Source organism: Fonsecaea erecta (genome assembly GCF_001651985.1).
Source record: "Fonsecaea erecta strain CBS 125763 chromosome Unknown Scaff9, whole genome shotgun sequence".
NCBI classification, from domain to species: domain Eukaryota; kingdom Fungi; phylum Ascomycota; class Eurotiomycetes; order Chaetothyriales; family Herpotrichiellaceae; genus Fonsecaea; species Fonsecaea erecta.
Genome location: NW_017387252.1, coordinates 1,381,197 through 1,397,578, shown reverse-complemented (window position 1 = coordinate 1,397,578; position 16,382 = coordinate 1,381,197). Strand labels below are relative to the sequence as shown.

At 52.1% G+C, this 16,382-nt stretch overlaps 3 protein-coding genes across 3 annotated transcripts; 2 read left to right on the top strand and 1 right to left on the bottom strand.

The window, feature by feature from the left end:
• Window positions 1-2,864: 2,864 nt before the first annotated feature.
• AYL99_09717 (Pro-apoptotic serine protease nma111) lies at window positions 2,865-6,070 on the top strand (the record flags this gene model as incomplete). Its single annotated transcript, XM_018841224.1, has 3 exons — window positions 2,865-3,275; window positions 3,339-5,837; window positions 5,891-6,070. 3 exons carry the CDS (start codon window positions 2,865-2,867, stop codon window positions 6,068-6,070), a joined length of 3,090 nt encoding a protein of 1,029 aa, XP_018689905.1.
• A 1,056-nt stretch (window positions 6,071-7,126) lies between these two features.
• Window positions 7,127-8,578, top strand: AYL99_09716 (hypothetical protein; the record flags this gene model as incomplete). Its single annotated transcript, XM_018841223.1, has 7 exons — window positions 7,127-7,259; window positions 7,384-7,443; window positions 7,493-7,609; window positions 7,660-7,691; window positions 7,747-7,864; window positions 7,949-8,115; window positions 8,165-8,578. The coding sequence occupies 7 exons, from the start codon at window positions 7,127-7,129 to the stop codon at window positions 8,576-8,578; spliced, it is 1,041 nt and encodes a 346-aa protein (XP_018689904.1).
• Window positions 8,579-9,924: 1,346 nt separating this feature from the next.
• AYL99_09715 (hypothetical protein) lies at window positions 9,925-16,058 on the bottom strand (the record flags this gene model as incomplete). The annotated part of the gene is made up of 4 exons (XM_018841222.1): window positions 9,925-10,305; window positions 10,369-11,538; window positions 12,649-13,567; window positions 13,621-16,058. 4 exons carry the CDS (start codon window positions 16,056-16,058, stop codon window positions 9,925-9,927), a joined length of 4,908 nt encoding a protein of 1,635 aa, XP_018689903.1.
• Between the last annotated feature and the right edge of the window lie 324 nt (window positions 16,059-16,382).

The following is a 16,382-nucleotide window of genomic DNA, read 5'->3' as shown; positions in this document are numbered from 1 at the left end:
TCGTGTACCCATATACGAGCCGTTGGGGCCACAAAGGCTGGCGCTTAGCATGAACAAATGATTAGTACAAAGGCCAACAGTGCAAGAAACAAAGCAACACGGAAACCTCTTTCTTCATCTTGTATTTCCACTTACTCTCAAAATCCGGCCTCCTCGCGTTGCATTATCATCACACAACAGCAAATGGTATCCGCTCTCCGTCTTCGAGTTTCGCCCCCCCAGCCGCCAGAGGCGCACAAAAAGGGGGTGATGGCATCCATCAGCGACACCGCATCCAAGCCCGGCAAGGCAGGACGCCCAGTTCTTCTCTCGTTCGATGAGATGCCGGAATGGTACCGACGTGAATCCAACCCGTGGATCCTCCATGGCTATCGGCCTATCTCAGGCTCGGCTCATGCTTCTTTCTGCAGTTGGTCATACATTCACAACGAGTCGGTCAACATCTATACCCACCTCATCCCGGCCGTTTTCTTCCTACTCGGCGAATGGTATATCCAGCAGTACCTGACCAGTAGATACTCCGGGGTCACTGGCGCCGATTTCGCTGCTTTCTCCATCTTCATGTTAGCGGCCGTCACGTGTCTATCGTTGTCGGCGACGTACCACACCTTGATGAACCACTCCCAACACGTGGAGCATTTCTGCCTGCGATTGGACATGCTGGGTGTAGTCATCTTCATCCTGGGGGACCTTGTCTTGGGAATATATGTGGTTTTCTGGTGTGACCCTTTGCCACGCAATATATACTGGGCTATGGTTAGTCAATCTCCATGTGCACAAATTTGTTTTCCTCATCTCAGACCTGGTATTTGAGTCTAACGCTCTTCTTTCCTCGTGTGATAGATTGGAGTTTTTGGGTCATTAACTATCCTCATGACAATGCATCCCAAGTTCCAGGGCTCAAAGTATCGCCTCTTCCGAGCGTTAATGTTCGTGGCGACTGGCTTGTGCGGTGTTGCGCCCTTGATCCATGGACTTAATGTGTTCGGTATATCGCAAATGATGAGAAAAGCTCTTCCCTATACTCTGGCAAAAGCTGGCTGTCTTCTATCTGGGACTTCCTTTTATGCGGTAAGTCTCCGTTTTCGCACACAAGAGAGAAATTCACCCTGACACATGTGCTCCTAAGACCAGGTTTCCCGAAAGTCGATATCCTGGCAAATTCGACCTATGGGGCTCCCATTCGATCTTTCATGTCCTGGTGGTATTCGCCGCTGTGGTCCAGTTGATGGGATATCTGGATGCCTTCGACTATGCTCACGTAAATCTTACTTGCTCGTCTCTTTGAGTAATGTATACATGCCGAGTATTCCAGGAGAACCAATGCACACGAGTCTACCGTTCTTCAATCTGGCATTGCGGACGAGCTCCGAAAACGGTAGCGAACTCTCATCGTCGTCAGAAATTCGCTGCGCGACAATGATCCAGGTGTCTTCCATCAGCGGCTGAGGTATGAAGCTAGCATTTGAGCCTTTCCTCTTTTCCGAAGTCGATCGGAAAATATTTCTTGTCCCTGGTCGACACAGAAAAGATTTCATTGTGTGATGTTGAGATGCTGCTTTCTTCATCATATATAAGCTCTGAAAATGCTTCCTGCAGAGCTTGCGAGCGTCCTTCTTCTGGCAACCACGGATGGAGTCATCTGGCCGCTTGCTGCCATAAACTGGAAATGTGGTCCGGCTTTTGTTGTAGACTATCCGCACATTTTGAACCACCGTTGAGATTAGCACAAGAAACAACACTAGACGCCTGGTTCCCTTAACAAGCATTGTTTTGAAATGAAAACGATGTGTGTATAGGTAGAAAGTGTTATAAATCGCTCTACGTGGGATAAGTCTACGGACTAAGTAGATTTACTTGAGGGGAGTATGAATGAGTCACTGACGCCTGAGGGCAAGGGTACGTGGTTACTTATGACGGCGTATTAGTGAAGCAACACTCCCATATCCTAAAGGTAGGTGTTCGAATATCAGTAATCTCAAGACAGAGGATTCCACAGATAGTCAGTTTGTGGGGGGGGTGGGGGGGTCGGGGGGGCTAGGCCAGGTTTGGGCTCTATTTTATGCTTCATGAGAACAAGCTAGACGGGGAAATCAGACAGAAGGGGAGGGACCTCAGCAACGGGAAAGGAAGGGCAGAACCATGTCCTTGGGGGCCTAGAAACAGGCCACATCTCCTACTCGGCGCGGAGACATGGCGAAAGGACGTATTGGGACTGTCGCAGGTGAGCGGGGCGACGTGGAGGGTGTGCAGGCGGGTGAGTAGAGGTGTAAAAAAGCAAGTGTGAGTCGCGCAGTGACGGGTTTAAAGCGGCACAGTGAGTTCCGAGTAGATTTTAACTCTGCTTCAGGCGCCAAGACTTGACCACGGAGCAGAGGCATTGGTGGAGCAGCATGTGTCTCTCTGCCTTAGGCGCCGACCCCATTTTCAGAACACCTCAGCCTTGTCCTGGCAAGGACCAATCTTGCCTTACTTTGCCTGCGACATCGAAGTCATTTTTGCTTCTGAGCCTCTGCTCAGCCTTTGTGGAGTCTTATTTTCTAATCTGGATGATATCCAGTATCTGCCCATACCTCTCCAGGGCTTATTTTACTTCTCTTCGATTTTGTGATTCTTCTGCATCGAACTTTTCCTCTAGTCTCGGCTTCACAACCCATTTACGTGCCCTGCACCTCAAGACCTCCAACCGACCCTTCATATCCAGACACAACCCGACCGCCCACCATAAATTATCATCGAGGCGTGCCGCTGCATGCTTCCGACCTGCAAAGTTCCTACCGAGTAGTAGCTTTCAGATTCCCCCAACGACCTCCCTAACAACCTCAATAAGTTCTCGCCTTTTCTCTGCCTCTCCTGGTTCTACTATGTCTGCCAATGGCGAAGTTCGACTCAAGAGAAGGACAAGCCCGACCTCGGCCCTAGAGAGGCCCAAGAAACAATTGAAGCCAGAGAATGGAGTTCCTACACCCGGCGACGCTACCCCTCAAAATGGCTCTGTGTACGATATTGAGGCCAAGTTGAACTCGGTCCCCATCATCAATCCTGTTCCAGCCGCGGGCAATTCTCCGGAATGGCAGGCTACCATAGAACGAGTGATTAAGAGTGTGGTGTCCATTCATTTCTGTCAGACGTGCTCTTTTGATACCGATCTCTCGCTCTCTTCGCAAGCTACCGGGTTCGTGGTTGACGCTGAAAATGGCTACATCATGACCAATCGCCACGTTGTCTGCGCCGGTCCGTTCTGGGGTTATTGCGTGTTTGACAACCATGAAGAAGTGGGTTACCGTTTGCCCGCGGCATGTGTCTGCTACTCTGACAGATTGCTGACAATAATGTAGTGCGACGTCAAACCTGTCTATCGCGACCCTGTCCACGACTTCGGAATCCTACAATTCGACCCCAAAGCTATCAAATACATGAATGTCCAGGCACTCAAACTTCAACCGGAATCTGCAAAAGTAGGCGTGGAGATCAGAGTGGTCGGTAACGACGCCGGCGAGAAGCTCAGCATCCTCTCAGGTGTGATTAGTCGGCTCGATCGCAATGCCCCAGAATATGGCGAAGGTTACAGTGATTTCAACACCAATTACATCCAAGCTGCTGCTGCCGCCACAGGTGGAAGCTCTGGTAGTCCAGTGGTTAATTTAAGTGGACACGCGGTTGCTCTCCAAGCAGGTGGCCGCATTGATGGTGCTGCCACTGATTATTTCTTACCGCTTGACCGTCCCCTGCGCGCGCTGCAGTGTCTTCAACGAGGAGAGCCAATCACCCGAGGAACAATCCAGACACAATGGGTGCTGAAACCCTTCGACGATTGTCGGAGGTTGGGTTTAACGCCTAATTGGGAATCGGCAGTCCGAAAAGTCCATCCGAAGGAGAACAGCATGCTTGTTGCCGAGATTGTACTGCCTGAAGGACCTGCGCACGACAAGATCCAGGAAGGGGATGTTCTGATTAAGGTCAACGGGGAGTTGTTGACATCATTCGTTAAACTTGATGCCATCCTCGACTCCAGTGTGGGTGGGAAGGTGGAGCTCCTATTCCAGCGTGGCGGAGAGGATCACGAAGTGACACTGGCAGTGGGTGATCTTCATGCAATCACCCCAGATCGATTTGTCACTGTGGCTGGTGGGAGTTTTCACAACTTGTCCTATCAGCAATCTCGATTATACGCCATCGCCTGTAAAGGGCTGTATGTGTGCGAAGCTGCCGGGTCGTTCAAGCTGGACAGTGCCCTTTCGGGTTGGATTATCGACACAGTGGACCAGAAACCAACTCCGGACCTCGACACCTTCATCGAAGTTATGAAAACGATTCCTGACCGTTCTCGAATCGTCATTTCGTACCGACACATTAGGGATCTTCACACTCGCGCCACTACGATCATACATATTGATCGACACTGGCACCCGAAGATGAGGTTATCAGTGCGAAACGATCAAACAGGACTGTGGGATTTCAAGGACCTGGGGAAGGCTCTTCCTGCTGTGCCACAAGTGCCAAAGTCGGCAGATTTCATCCAGCTGGACGGCGTCAATCTGCCTGCCGCCGCCGAAATTATCCGTTCGTTTGTCAAGATCACATGCTACATGCCCATTAAGATTGATGGATACCCTCAAGCACGAAGAACAGGTTTCGGATTGGTGATCGATGCCGAGAAAGGCCTGGTGGTGGTGTCCCGAGCCACTGTTCCATACGACCTGTGTGACATTACCGTGACGGTCGCTGATTCGATACAAATTGAGGGCAAAGTTGTGTTCCTCCATCCGTTGACCAACTACACTGTGATTCAATATGATCCCTCATTGGTGCATGCGCCAGTGCAGACTGCGAAGCTATCTACCGAGATGATCAAACAAGGTGCCGACACGATCTTTGTGGGGTTCAATCAGAACCACAGGGCCGTGGTCGCAAAAACCACGGTCACGGATATTACGGCAGTCGGGATCCCTGCCAATGCAGCAGCTCCCAGATACCGGGCGGTCAACCTCGATGCCATCACAATTGACACAGGTTTATCTTCTCAGTGTGCGTCCGGAGTGCTGATGAGCGCAGATGGCGTGGTGCAAGCTCTGTGGCTAACCTACATGGGGGAGCGAAGCCAGGGCAGTCACAGGGACACGGAATATCATCTGGGCTTGGCTACAAGTATGATCAAGCCGGTGATTGACCAGATTCGGTCTGGTATTATACCAAAGCTTCGGATTTTGAATATGGAGTCTTACGTGGTACAAATGTCACAGTGTCGGATCATGGGAGTCTCGGAAGACTGGATCTCGAAAGTGGCCAAGGCCAATCCGTCGCGACATCAGTTGTTTATTGTTCGGAAAGTGGACTGTGGTCCAGCCAACGGACCTAGCGATGGACAATTACTACAAGAAGGGGACATCATTTTAACCCTGAACGACCAACTTATTACCCGGGTCAGTGACTTCGATATCATGTATGACAAGGAATGGCTCGATGCGCTTGTCGTTCGGAAAGGCAAAGAGATTCGACTTCGCGTCCCAACTGTGCCTACGGAAGACTTGGAGACCTCACGAGCAGTGCTCTTCTGTGGAGCGGTTCTGCAGAAACCACACCACGCCGTGAGACAACAGATCAGCAAGCTGCATTCGGAAATCTACGTCAGTGCAAGGAGTCGAGGGTCGCCAGCCTATCAATACGGGTTGGCACCTACAAATTTTGTGACCCACGTCAACGGGGTGAAGACACCAGACTTGGATGCATTCGTCAAAGAAGTCAACAAGATTGATGACAACACGTACTTCCGCCTAAGGGCAATGACGTTCGACAATGTGCCGTGGGTGGTGACAATGAAAAAGAATGATCATTATGTAAGTTGCCACGAAGCAATAGCAATCTTGGTTGGTACTGACTTGTCGAATAGTTCCCCATGTCAGAGTACGTCAAAGACCCTACCAAAGCTGATGGGTGGAAAGTGATCTCCTATGGCTCACGAGGTCGCAAAACAAGAGGCCAAGACGGAGCGCCCATGACCTCAGATTCAATGAGCGCGGAAGATGATGGCTTAAGCGATGGCGAAGAGGGCCCAGATAGTGGATATTAGAGGCACGACCTCTAAAATCGTCTTGAAACGTCAAGTCGGGGATCAAAGTGGTGGGATATCATTATTTCCCCCAATCGCCTGAGGAACAATTCCAATACCGGTCCCGCAGGAAGACAACGACATCCCATGGGTTGACGCGAGATATCTGAGGACCGCTGAAGAGGAGGTCAACCGTCGCAGGCGGGACGTAGCGCGAGGCTGAAGGCTGTGTGTACAAAATAATGCCAAGCCCTTCGATTATTATCACATGTCAGAAAACTGCACAATCCTTAGCATCCCAGTATGCTTCCATAATTTGTGCTGTGTAATAGGATCGTCGGTCCACCAGGCCCAAAAAAGGCTGAAACCCTCGGAGTTCGGTAGACATTCACCAAGACTTCGACCCCAAATAACCAAATCAGGGGTACAAAGATGAGATGGACGTTCTCAAGACCATCAGGCGAAAGGATTCACAGAATACCGGAGAGAGATCAGAGCGCCAATCGGGGTGTGTAGGGAGTCTGCCAAGGTGGTGGACTGATGTGCATATCTGTAGCTGAGCACGCGACCACTGGCGTCGAGGATAGTGGAAGGAGCCAGAAAGCAGGAAACCAGTGTCCGACTTACCTGGGACGAATAGTCGGGAGCCCAAAGAAAAAGGGTTCCAGGCAGTTGCGTCAGAGCGAGCGGGTTGTTGCAGGGGCCGCTTCCCACCCAACAGGCAGGCGTCAGTGATGCAGGTGCCAGGGATTCCGTCAATCAAAATGAAACCGCCTGCAGCTCCCGCAGGTTTTCCAGAGATCACCACAACTGACGTCCCACACATCAACTTGTCAACTCTCACAAAACGGACACCTCGTCCTCTTCCAAATTCATCCTTGGGCTTGCTCCAAACTGCCTTCTTCCTCGATTCATCAATCTTCCATCTCATCAGCCCATCTCATTGTCCCAATCTTATCCCTTACTGCTGCCGACCCTAAGAAAGTCAGTAGGCGACCCCGTCCCAGAACTGTTTCTCCCAGTTTGCAATCCTGAATCGTTACTGCCGACCTCTTCCATCCCACGCATCCCTAACAGATGTCTGCTGAAGGCTACGATCGAGCGTCAGAGCTGCCTACGCATACCGACATGTCTACCACCGACGATTTTGCTCCTGCTCCTACCACCAATGGCACTGGCGAGCCAACCCTGAAAGATGCCTTTGTCAATAGTAAGGTGCGCAAGCTGCTGCTATATTTCACATTCTGGCGGATGAGGAGTCACATAGCTAACAGCCGATTGCCAGACATGGACTTAAACCGATGGCTCCCCGTCTTCCACTGACGAGTTTGCAGACGCTGCCTCCGCGGTCAACACTGTGACAGAACATCCCATTACCCAGAACATCGTCAATGGTATGCTTCCTGGTCCCCAAATAACATGGTCCTTGCTGATACATCTTAGGTCCCGTGGCAACCTCTGTTAAGGACCAGGCCGCGTCCACCAAATCTGAATTCAGCGATCTGGCCAGTTCTCGACAGCCTCCTTCGTACACCGCTGCCAATGATACAACTTTGACGCGTAGGCCCAGATCCCTTCCCTCCAAAATCCTTTAACTGACTCTAGAGCAGACTATCATTCCTTCTTCTACACCTTGTTGAGCGTATGTCCCCTCTTGGTCTCTCAAGTTACCAGTGTTTCTCTGACTGCTGTTCCAGTGGAAAAACAAGCGAGCTACCGGTATTACCTTTGCCTGCGTCATCGCCTTCATCTTTGCTTGCCGGTACCTACCTATCATTCGATATGTGATCAAGATTACCTGGATGACTCTTGGTGGTATGTGCGAATAAATCTGTGCAATTTGAGGAACATTCTTTAATATTTAAACCAGTGGTCACCCTTGCTGAGGCTTCAAGCAAGGCGTTGATGGCTCCAGTGTGGCCAGCTCGCTCCGGCCCCAACGATACTACAAGATTCCCAAAGAGACTCTCGAGGCTTCTCTCGACGACCTGGAAAATCTTATTAACTTTTTCGTCATCGAGATCCAACGCCTTGTCTTCGCCGAAAATGTCCCCGTGACTGCAGCTGTAAGTGGGCTCGATACGGGAAAATGCGTTCGTATGCTGACTGTCCCAGGCTTTCTTGACGGCGTTCTTGACCTACTATCTCATCAAAATTGTCCCGTTCTGGGGCATGGCTTTGATTACCAGCTGTGTCGTCTTCCTCGGTCCCTTGACCTACATCCAGAATAAAGAATTCATCGACTCTCAACTTGAGCATGCCGGAAATATTATCGGCCAGCAGACGGCTCAGATCCGCGACTTGACCGCTCAGCATACTAGCAAGGGTCTCGACACGATGAAGCAATACACTGGGACGTACGCCACCAAGGCTCAAGAGATGGTCGGAAGTGCTCGTCAGAGGATCCCCTCACCCACCACCGGCAAGGCTCCAGTCAAGGAGGGTGATTTTCCCTCGGCGCCCAAGACAGACCTCACAGATACTTCCGGCGACACTCTATACCGCCAGACCGAACCCATCAGTTCTTGAAGGAAGGGCTGATTGCAGCTGCATGACGTTCTGATTGCATCAATGCTGCGCGCGGTTTTGTTTGGGTAGCACAACTATAGTGCACGTTGGGAGACGACAGCCCCATTTCCATCATGACCGGAAAATGGGGCGACGAGCGCAGCTGAAGGACTCCTAAGTTGACAATTTGGTCCTGTTACGAAGGGTGAAAAGGGATGTTCGTTGGCCGACACTGGGCAACTCTCTTTGAAGGGGCTGCAGGAGCATAGCAGCCCAGCACGGCGAAGCCTAGGATGATGGAACAGGGTGATGGTTGTTTCAAGGCTCTCTTGTACTGTATGATAGACTCAAAGTATGATTTGGACAATCCCGAATTGCATGCTTATTGAACACTCCTTCGTCAGTTTGACCCCGGTGCCGATAGAAAAGACTCTCACCATGCCTGCTCTCTAGAGTTAAGAGTACCTACCAGCCTTTCCCTTCAGTAACGTGCTACAATCAGAGACGCAAGCATGGATGCCTTGGTGTCGTTGCGGTTGTCGAGGCTCGATAACCTCCATCGGGCCTCTATCACTGGCACTTTTCTTTGTTTCTGTCCCATCTAACATGCGTCATCCGAAGGCGGAGCTCTAGTCCATGCCATTCTCATACAGGACCAGGTCCTCGGAGAGGGACTCGAATATGTTTCAAGCGCGATCACTCGGCCGAAGCTCAAAGGTCAAAACGACGGGAGACGCGGGAGTCGGTGGCCGGAGAAGTTCAACGATTCGGCTGTACCCTTTCTCTCTTGGTCTGTAATTCATATGTACTTCTTACCAGGTGTGTAGCTATATATTGGTAGATGTTTGGATAGGCCATTTTATACACACAGCATACAACTGGGGGCCATATCTTGCCTCCGCGTCGGGAAACTGTCCCTCCACCTCCGGTTTGCCGAAATCTCGGTCATCCTGAGCAACCCAAGGGGTCAAAAAGCGGACATTGGAAGGGACAGACACAGATCGACAGACGGACGGACGGACAGCCCTAAAACGTATTATCCATGGCAAAACAACGCAGCTGAGACCTCGCTCTTACATGAAGACGAGTCGTGTTGCCCAGTTTTTCCACTGCGTGGACTTTCTCGAACAGTCCGTTGTCGAGATTCATGCCTGTGCGACTGGTCTGCCTTCTGTAACATAATGCCTCAACTTCTTAAACTGTTTCAGGTAATGGCGCATTCTCTTCTCCTCTCGTCTCCTTGGCAGTGGCGTCGACCCTCCGTGAACGTGCTCCATGTCTGCCCCAGCTGCTTCAGCTGCTCGATTGAATTGTGCGCCTTGAGACCCTTTCTCCGCGACTCTGGAGTTTTGGAGCCCTGCTTTCTCTTATAGTCTTGCTCTCTCTCTGTCATCCTTGATAACGACACCCTTATTTCCGCTCTTGGCCATGTCCCGTAGCACCCTTCTGAGAATCTTTCCACTGGGGCTCTTGGGGATTTCGTCGACAAACTCAATCTCGGTGACCCATTTATGCCGCACTTTCTTGTCCTGGACGTATTTAATGAGCTTTTTGCCCGTCGCTTGCAGGTCGCCAGATCTCTTGGATGGCTTGAGCACGATGTAGGCCTTGGGCCGCTCGCCCGAATAGTCGTCGGGAATTCCAAGCACGGCGACATCCTCGACGTCGTCATGCCCAAGGAGAAGGTCTTCGAGCTCGGCAGGAGCAACACCGATTCCTTTCACTTTGATCATCTCCTTCAGTCGATCCTGCAACGTCCGTCAGCCTACATTGAACGACACACATTTGTACAGGATGTGTGGAAGACTTACTGTGATGGTGATCAGCCCTTCTTCATCAATGCACCCAATATCGCCAGTATGCAAGAAACCATCCTTGTCAAACGTCTCCCTGGTGGCCTGCGGGTTGTTGAGATAGCCCATAACAACCTGTGGGCCTCGCGCCCATATCTCACCCGGTTCATTCAGCCCACATTCCCGTCCCGTGTCCGGGTCGACAATCTTCACCTCCGTGGACGCGACGATCGTGCCCACGCGGAAGGCGTATTTAAAGTCGTACTTCTCTGGCGGATGGGCGGTGATGCACGAACAGGATTCTGTCATGCCGTAGCCTTGCTTGAAACCTGTCCCGGGAAAGCGTTTCTTGAGGAGCTCAAGGATTTCCGCGCTCAAGGGAGCGGCGCCCGAACTGAAGCGTCGTAGAGAGCTGAGGTCGTACTTTGCGAGGGTCTTTTCGTCGCGGACCATGCGGATAATGATAGGGGGAACGAGGAGCATTTCCTCGAGTTTGTAGTCTTGGACGGTCTGTAGCGTGGCGTCCATGGTGAATGCTGGCAACATGTAGACGTTGGCGTTGAGGAGGATGGGTAGATGCATTTGGTGCACAAGACCCGTGATGTGGAAGAGCGGCAATACGGCAAGAATGCGTCGTAGGCTAGCTGGCGTGATCTGTTGGATCTGGAGACACTGAGCGATGACATTCGAGTGTGCGATCATGACAGCTTTCGGCAAGCCAGTGGTGCCAGAGCTGAAAGACAGGAAACCGCAGACGTCCTTATTCTTCTTGCCCGGTGGGAGGCGGAACTGTTCGACCTGTCCTGCCTCTCCGTGTGAGCGGCCCATCTCAAGTAATTCCTTCATGGTTGTGAATCCCTCCAGCTGTCCCTCCAGCAAGAACACTCTGCTCTGCGGGATTCCTGCATTTTTGGCCGCCGCCGCGGCAACCTCCATGGAACTCGGTACCGTGAACAGGAATTTGGCCTCGGCGGTCTTCAAGGCGTAGGTCATTTCCTCAACGTTATACGCAGGCGAGGCACCGCTCACAACGCCTCCCGCGCGCAGAATACCGAACATGGCGCACGGGTACCACACCGTGTTGGGAGAGAAGAGGGCGACAGTCTGGCCCTGCAGAAGACCGTAGTTCTTCACGAGGGCGGTGGAGAGGTGAATCGTGTGCTGTCTGAGGTCGACGTAGCTGAGGTGCTATATGCGGACGGATCAGCCATGTAATCATGGGAGGGAGAACGTAGATAGGAACAGGCCTGCTACCTCTTTTGTCGCTGCATTTGTAAAGCCTTGGATCTCTTCCGGCTTGTGATGTCGCATCGGGCTATACTCAGAATCGAAAAGCCAAGTCCATACGGGTAGATGCCATGGCACTGGATCGCAGAAAGACACGGCTGTTAGCTCGAAGGTCAAGCGGGCAGAAAAGATGGAAGGGCTTGGAGCGACGAACGATCAATTGGTGGCTGCAACGACTTGAAGGTAGGCATCTTGACTATTTCTTGCAAGCAGGTCGTTGAGGATCAGCGCCGGGGCTTTCAACTGGTGTTAGTTGAGTCGGGCGGACTGAAAGAGGAGCGTGGCAGTGGTTTGAGTAGCACGCAGACTGCAGCGAAAATACAAGTAGATGGATAATTGACTTGGGAAAACCCTTTTCAAGACGGGTTGATGGTTTAGTGCGGGAGACAGAGCTCCAGGCATGTTGCAGCCTTCATGATCCGAGTCCAGGCGAGCGTCAATGGCGTTCATTGATCGCAGCCTCGGAGTCGAGGCGGCGAGGAAGATCCTCGGCTATTGTCCAGGTGCGGAAAGACGGAGGACGTGGGGGTCGTGGGGGGCAGGGTCGAGACTGGAGCGTGGTGATTGGTAGCGAGGTGGGTGAGTCAACAAAAGGCTCGAGGGGAAGAGGGTTGTAGCACGTGAGGGTGTCTGTCACGATGAGGTATTTCACTACGACGACTGAGCAATGGACCCTTTTGCCAGAGAGATCAATGTTCATGTTCATCCACCAAGAGTATTTCCAGAACCAGAAAGCACATATGCGCGCCGAGTCTCCAGCCCAGCTCTGTACATACACCATGTCGATTCATCCCCCAGTTATTCGCTTTGCTTCACACCTGGACCTCCGAAGACGCCGCCGGCAATTGGTGCTCCGTCCACCCAAGACCTCCTAGAATGTGTCCCTCCATCAAGTCCATGATCTCTAAGCCAAATGCTGTTCACTCGTAATCATTTCCCCGATTGCAAAAGAAGCAAAAAACTGTTTGTCGAAGTTGCAAATGGGCCCCAGCTAAATCATCACCCACTCACCAAGCGGAAAGTTTCCACCCCCATGGTCGGCGTCTCTACCAGGCTATCTCTTGGGACACCTTCCTGCTTCCGTCTGCTGTAGAAGCTGCGACACTCGTGCAGAACTTGAGCCCACTCTGCCAGTGAACGCCCACTGTATCGTGCTGTGCCCATTTCATGTTCCTTGGGCTTCAGTGGCTTCACTTCTGACGCCCTGGCTCGAGCTCGGTCGTCGTTACTGATAGCACTCCCTCTGCTGCTGCTGCTGCTGTTGCTGTTGCTGTTGCTGCTGCTACCGCGGTCACTGCTGTGGCTGGCGCTGCTTCCTCCACTCTCCGAGCTCCGTCGCGCACCAAGGATGCTTTGGGCGTTGGGCGGGAGCAGAGGTGCCGTCAGCAGGCGGTTCTTGTTCTCCAGATTCGTTCGGCCTTGAATGAATTCCAGGGAGAACTTGAATGAGAATGCTTGATGGGGAGGCGTAGCCGGTCGCTCTGGCGCGGTGATGGCACTGTTCGGCCCGGGAGTCTCACGGGCCGTGGAGACGCTGTGATCGTCCGGACTACCAGGCGGAGTGACTTCTCCTGGCCGGCTGTTGCCTGGGGTGCCAAAGACGTTGAGGCCGCGGAACAAGCTCCATCGCTTCCTATTTCCTTGAGCCGGTGAGTCTGCCGCCGGGATTGTGCTGAGAATTGACGAATGGTTTTGATAGGGCGAGCCCTGGGTGACGATCGAGGGTGGTAGATATCTCTCGAAATTTGCTTTGGAAGGTGTCAGAATTGGTTGGCTGTCAGTGCGCATGATGATGAGGACACGGCTAGGTGCAGGGGAACAAGGCGCTGATGATGGTGGCACAACCCCTCGCATCTCCGCTTCCGCAGCAAGATATTGATAATGGGCCCAACATTTATTCAATCTCGTTGCCAATGTCTGCAAGATTTCCCTGTTGCAATGTCAGTACTCATTCACAGGCAACCCAGATCAGTCCTTACTTACAGGTCGAGGTCTGACACCTGCCCATCGTGTCGCGCCACCTTCCAGCAGAGCAGGCGGTAAAAGTAATGCCGTACCATGGGCGACCAGTGGCAAAAGAGCCTTTCAAAGGTGTTCCCGTCCAGTAGCCACTCTAGAATCAATTGACGCTTCCGTCCTTCATTATGTATTAGAATGGACCAAGTACTGTACAAGAATGCGATCGCTCGTATCTGGGTGAGGGTGGTTTGACTCTGCAACATCTGCTTGCAGACGTCTAGCCAGAAAGGCCAGTCGAGCACTGGGGTATCAATGTATGTCTGGTGGTAACGGAACATGATCGGAAGAACTTCTTCCATAAAATCGCAAATCACAAAACATGCGTCGTTGTTGTACAGAGAGATTTTGACAGTGGCTGCCTTGGTGACACTGTCGAACGAGGTCAGAAAAAGGTTGCGTAGAAGCGAATGTTCAGGATCGAGATCTCCCATGACATCTCTCAGTAACATTATCAAGCGGTTTTCAGCAATCGAGCGGGTGGCATTCGCGATCGTCATGGGCAGCGGTGCCAAGGCGTCAGGGTTGTCCATATTGGATCCAGTGCCAGTGGCATAGCTCTCAACTCCGAGTTGGCCGGCTTGTCGGTAGATCGTCGTCTCCAAAATCAGCAACATTTGCGCACAGACCGGGACTAGACCAGGAATAGCCGCGCGGTCCTTCAACGAAGTTTCTTCAGTCAGGAATTCGGAAACCAGCATATGATACTGCTTGGTGAAGACAAAGAACAAGTCACTGTTGTGGCCAGACCATCTAGCAACCCATGGTTGAAACCAATGAATCCTTTCCGAGCCTGGGGGAATTGGCCCCCGTTGCTGCAGCCGGCGCGCAAAGGAAGCTTGAGATCCCACACAGAGGCTGCGGACTGGTGGTGGGAAATTCCTTGCCAACGCACTTGAGATCAAATCAAGCTTTTCTCCGTTCTCAACGCCGAACTGTCTGAACATGCGTCTTAAAGCGCTTGACGGAAGGCACCACAGCCGAACCAGCATATCCGCCACGCCCGGACAAAAGAAGAAGGCATAAGCACATGCTTTTCCGGCAAACGTAACCAGACTCTGAGGAGCGGTTCGCAACGACAAGATACCGGTCACGAATTCCATCTGAGAAAGTAAATTCTGGACGAAGATGTTACGCACGTTTTGATGGACCGAATCGATCAAAAAGTCTGCTTCTTCCGATTCAAGGGAGTTGGTCGACTTCGATTTGGGGATCGAATGGCGTTGGGAACTCTCTCCCAGAATCGAGGCGAAGCCTGGTATTCTCCACTCCGGCCTAACCATAATCCTGGTAGCGGACTCTAGGAATGCAGGCCTGTCTGTGCCAGAGATCGACTGATTATTTGCTCCATGAAGCATCTCCAGCAATCCGGTCCACCACTTGTTCAGAATAACAGCTCGTCGGTCCAGATCCTCGGCTCGGAGAGACTTGTGGGATGGATGGTGCTCGTGCTTGACAAGAAACGGAATCAAAGTTAATCGAAGTACCTTGGCCTTCTGAAGGCTTGATTTCGCTTGAAACCCGCTGTACTCGCCGTCGAGGGTCCTGAAGGCGGTCCATAGAGGGTCTTTTCTTCGTGGCACTTCAGTGTTGAGGGCAGCCAATCGATCGGCTGAAAGTGAAGATGGTAGGGGAGGGATTTTGTTCAGCGAGAGCCTCGATTGAGATCTTTCGTTCGACGCAAAACTCCGCAAAGAAGTCGCTGAAGAGTTCCGTGACATGCGTTTGAGATTCGGGTCGCTCTTGTTCTTGGATTGTATGACGGATAGTGGCCTCTGCACAGGTGTTGGAGTTGGGCCCTGTCTGTCCATGCCTGGGGTTTGTATCGCACCCTCTACTTTGGATCCGTCTTCTTCGGGGGACGAACGTAGCGGAGGACTTGACGCTGCCGGTTCGGGGACTGTGACCGAGTTTGCAGCATTGACAATTTTCCGCTTACTAGGTGACCAACTTCGCTTTCTCTCTGCAGTACCGCTCTCTGGGCGCGACGGAGACGAGGACCTTGATGAAGAGGCAGCCCATGACTTCCGAGCGATAGTGCGAAGAGTTCCAGCGACAGATCTGCTAAGACTTCTTGACTGTCCATCCTTATCACCACTGGTGTTACTCGGCTCACGCGGCAGAGGCTCATCGTCGTCCGGTGACAAGGAGAAACGAGCACTAGCCAACATCTTCCTCTTTGCTTTCCTAGAGACCCGGCGGAACAGTTCCAGATTTGCCGAGTGCGTACTGTCGTTGACCTTGACTTTAGGATCAGAAGGGAGAGAAATGATGTGTTCAGAGAAGGTCCGTTTGATTGTGGAAGAGTCGGAGTGCTCGGTTTCCAACGCCGGAAGGTAGGTAAAGCTGGCTGAGCGTACAAAATTCCTGGGAGGATCGGGTTGGAAGGACTCCGGAGAAGACATGGTGGTTTCTGGGTGAATTCGTAGAGGGCTCAGAGGGTGAACAGGGAGGGTGGGTAGGATCTGGCCTTGGACATGTGCAGCCACGGCCATGAAGTCGTCGTGTCAAAACTTGACAAACTACACGCCCCGCAAGTCGCCGCGGTTACGCCAAAGCGAAAGATGTGAACTTTTTCCTACTCCTCGCCATCAGGTCCAACCCAACTAAGGAAGAACATCGATATGACACGAGACAAGACGGACAACAGGTTCAGCCAGCCGGGAGGAGCGGATCGGTGGACGCAATTGAAGGGGGTTGGGGGTGGGAGGCTCGATAGTCGTGATCGA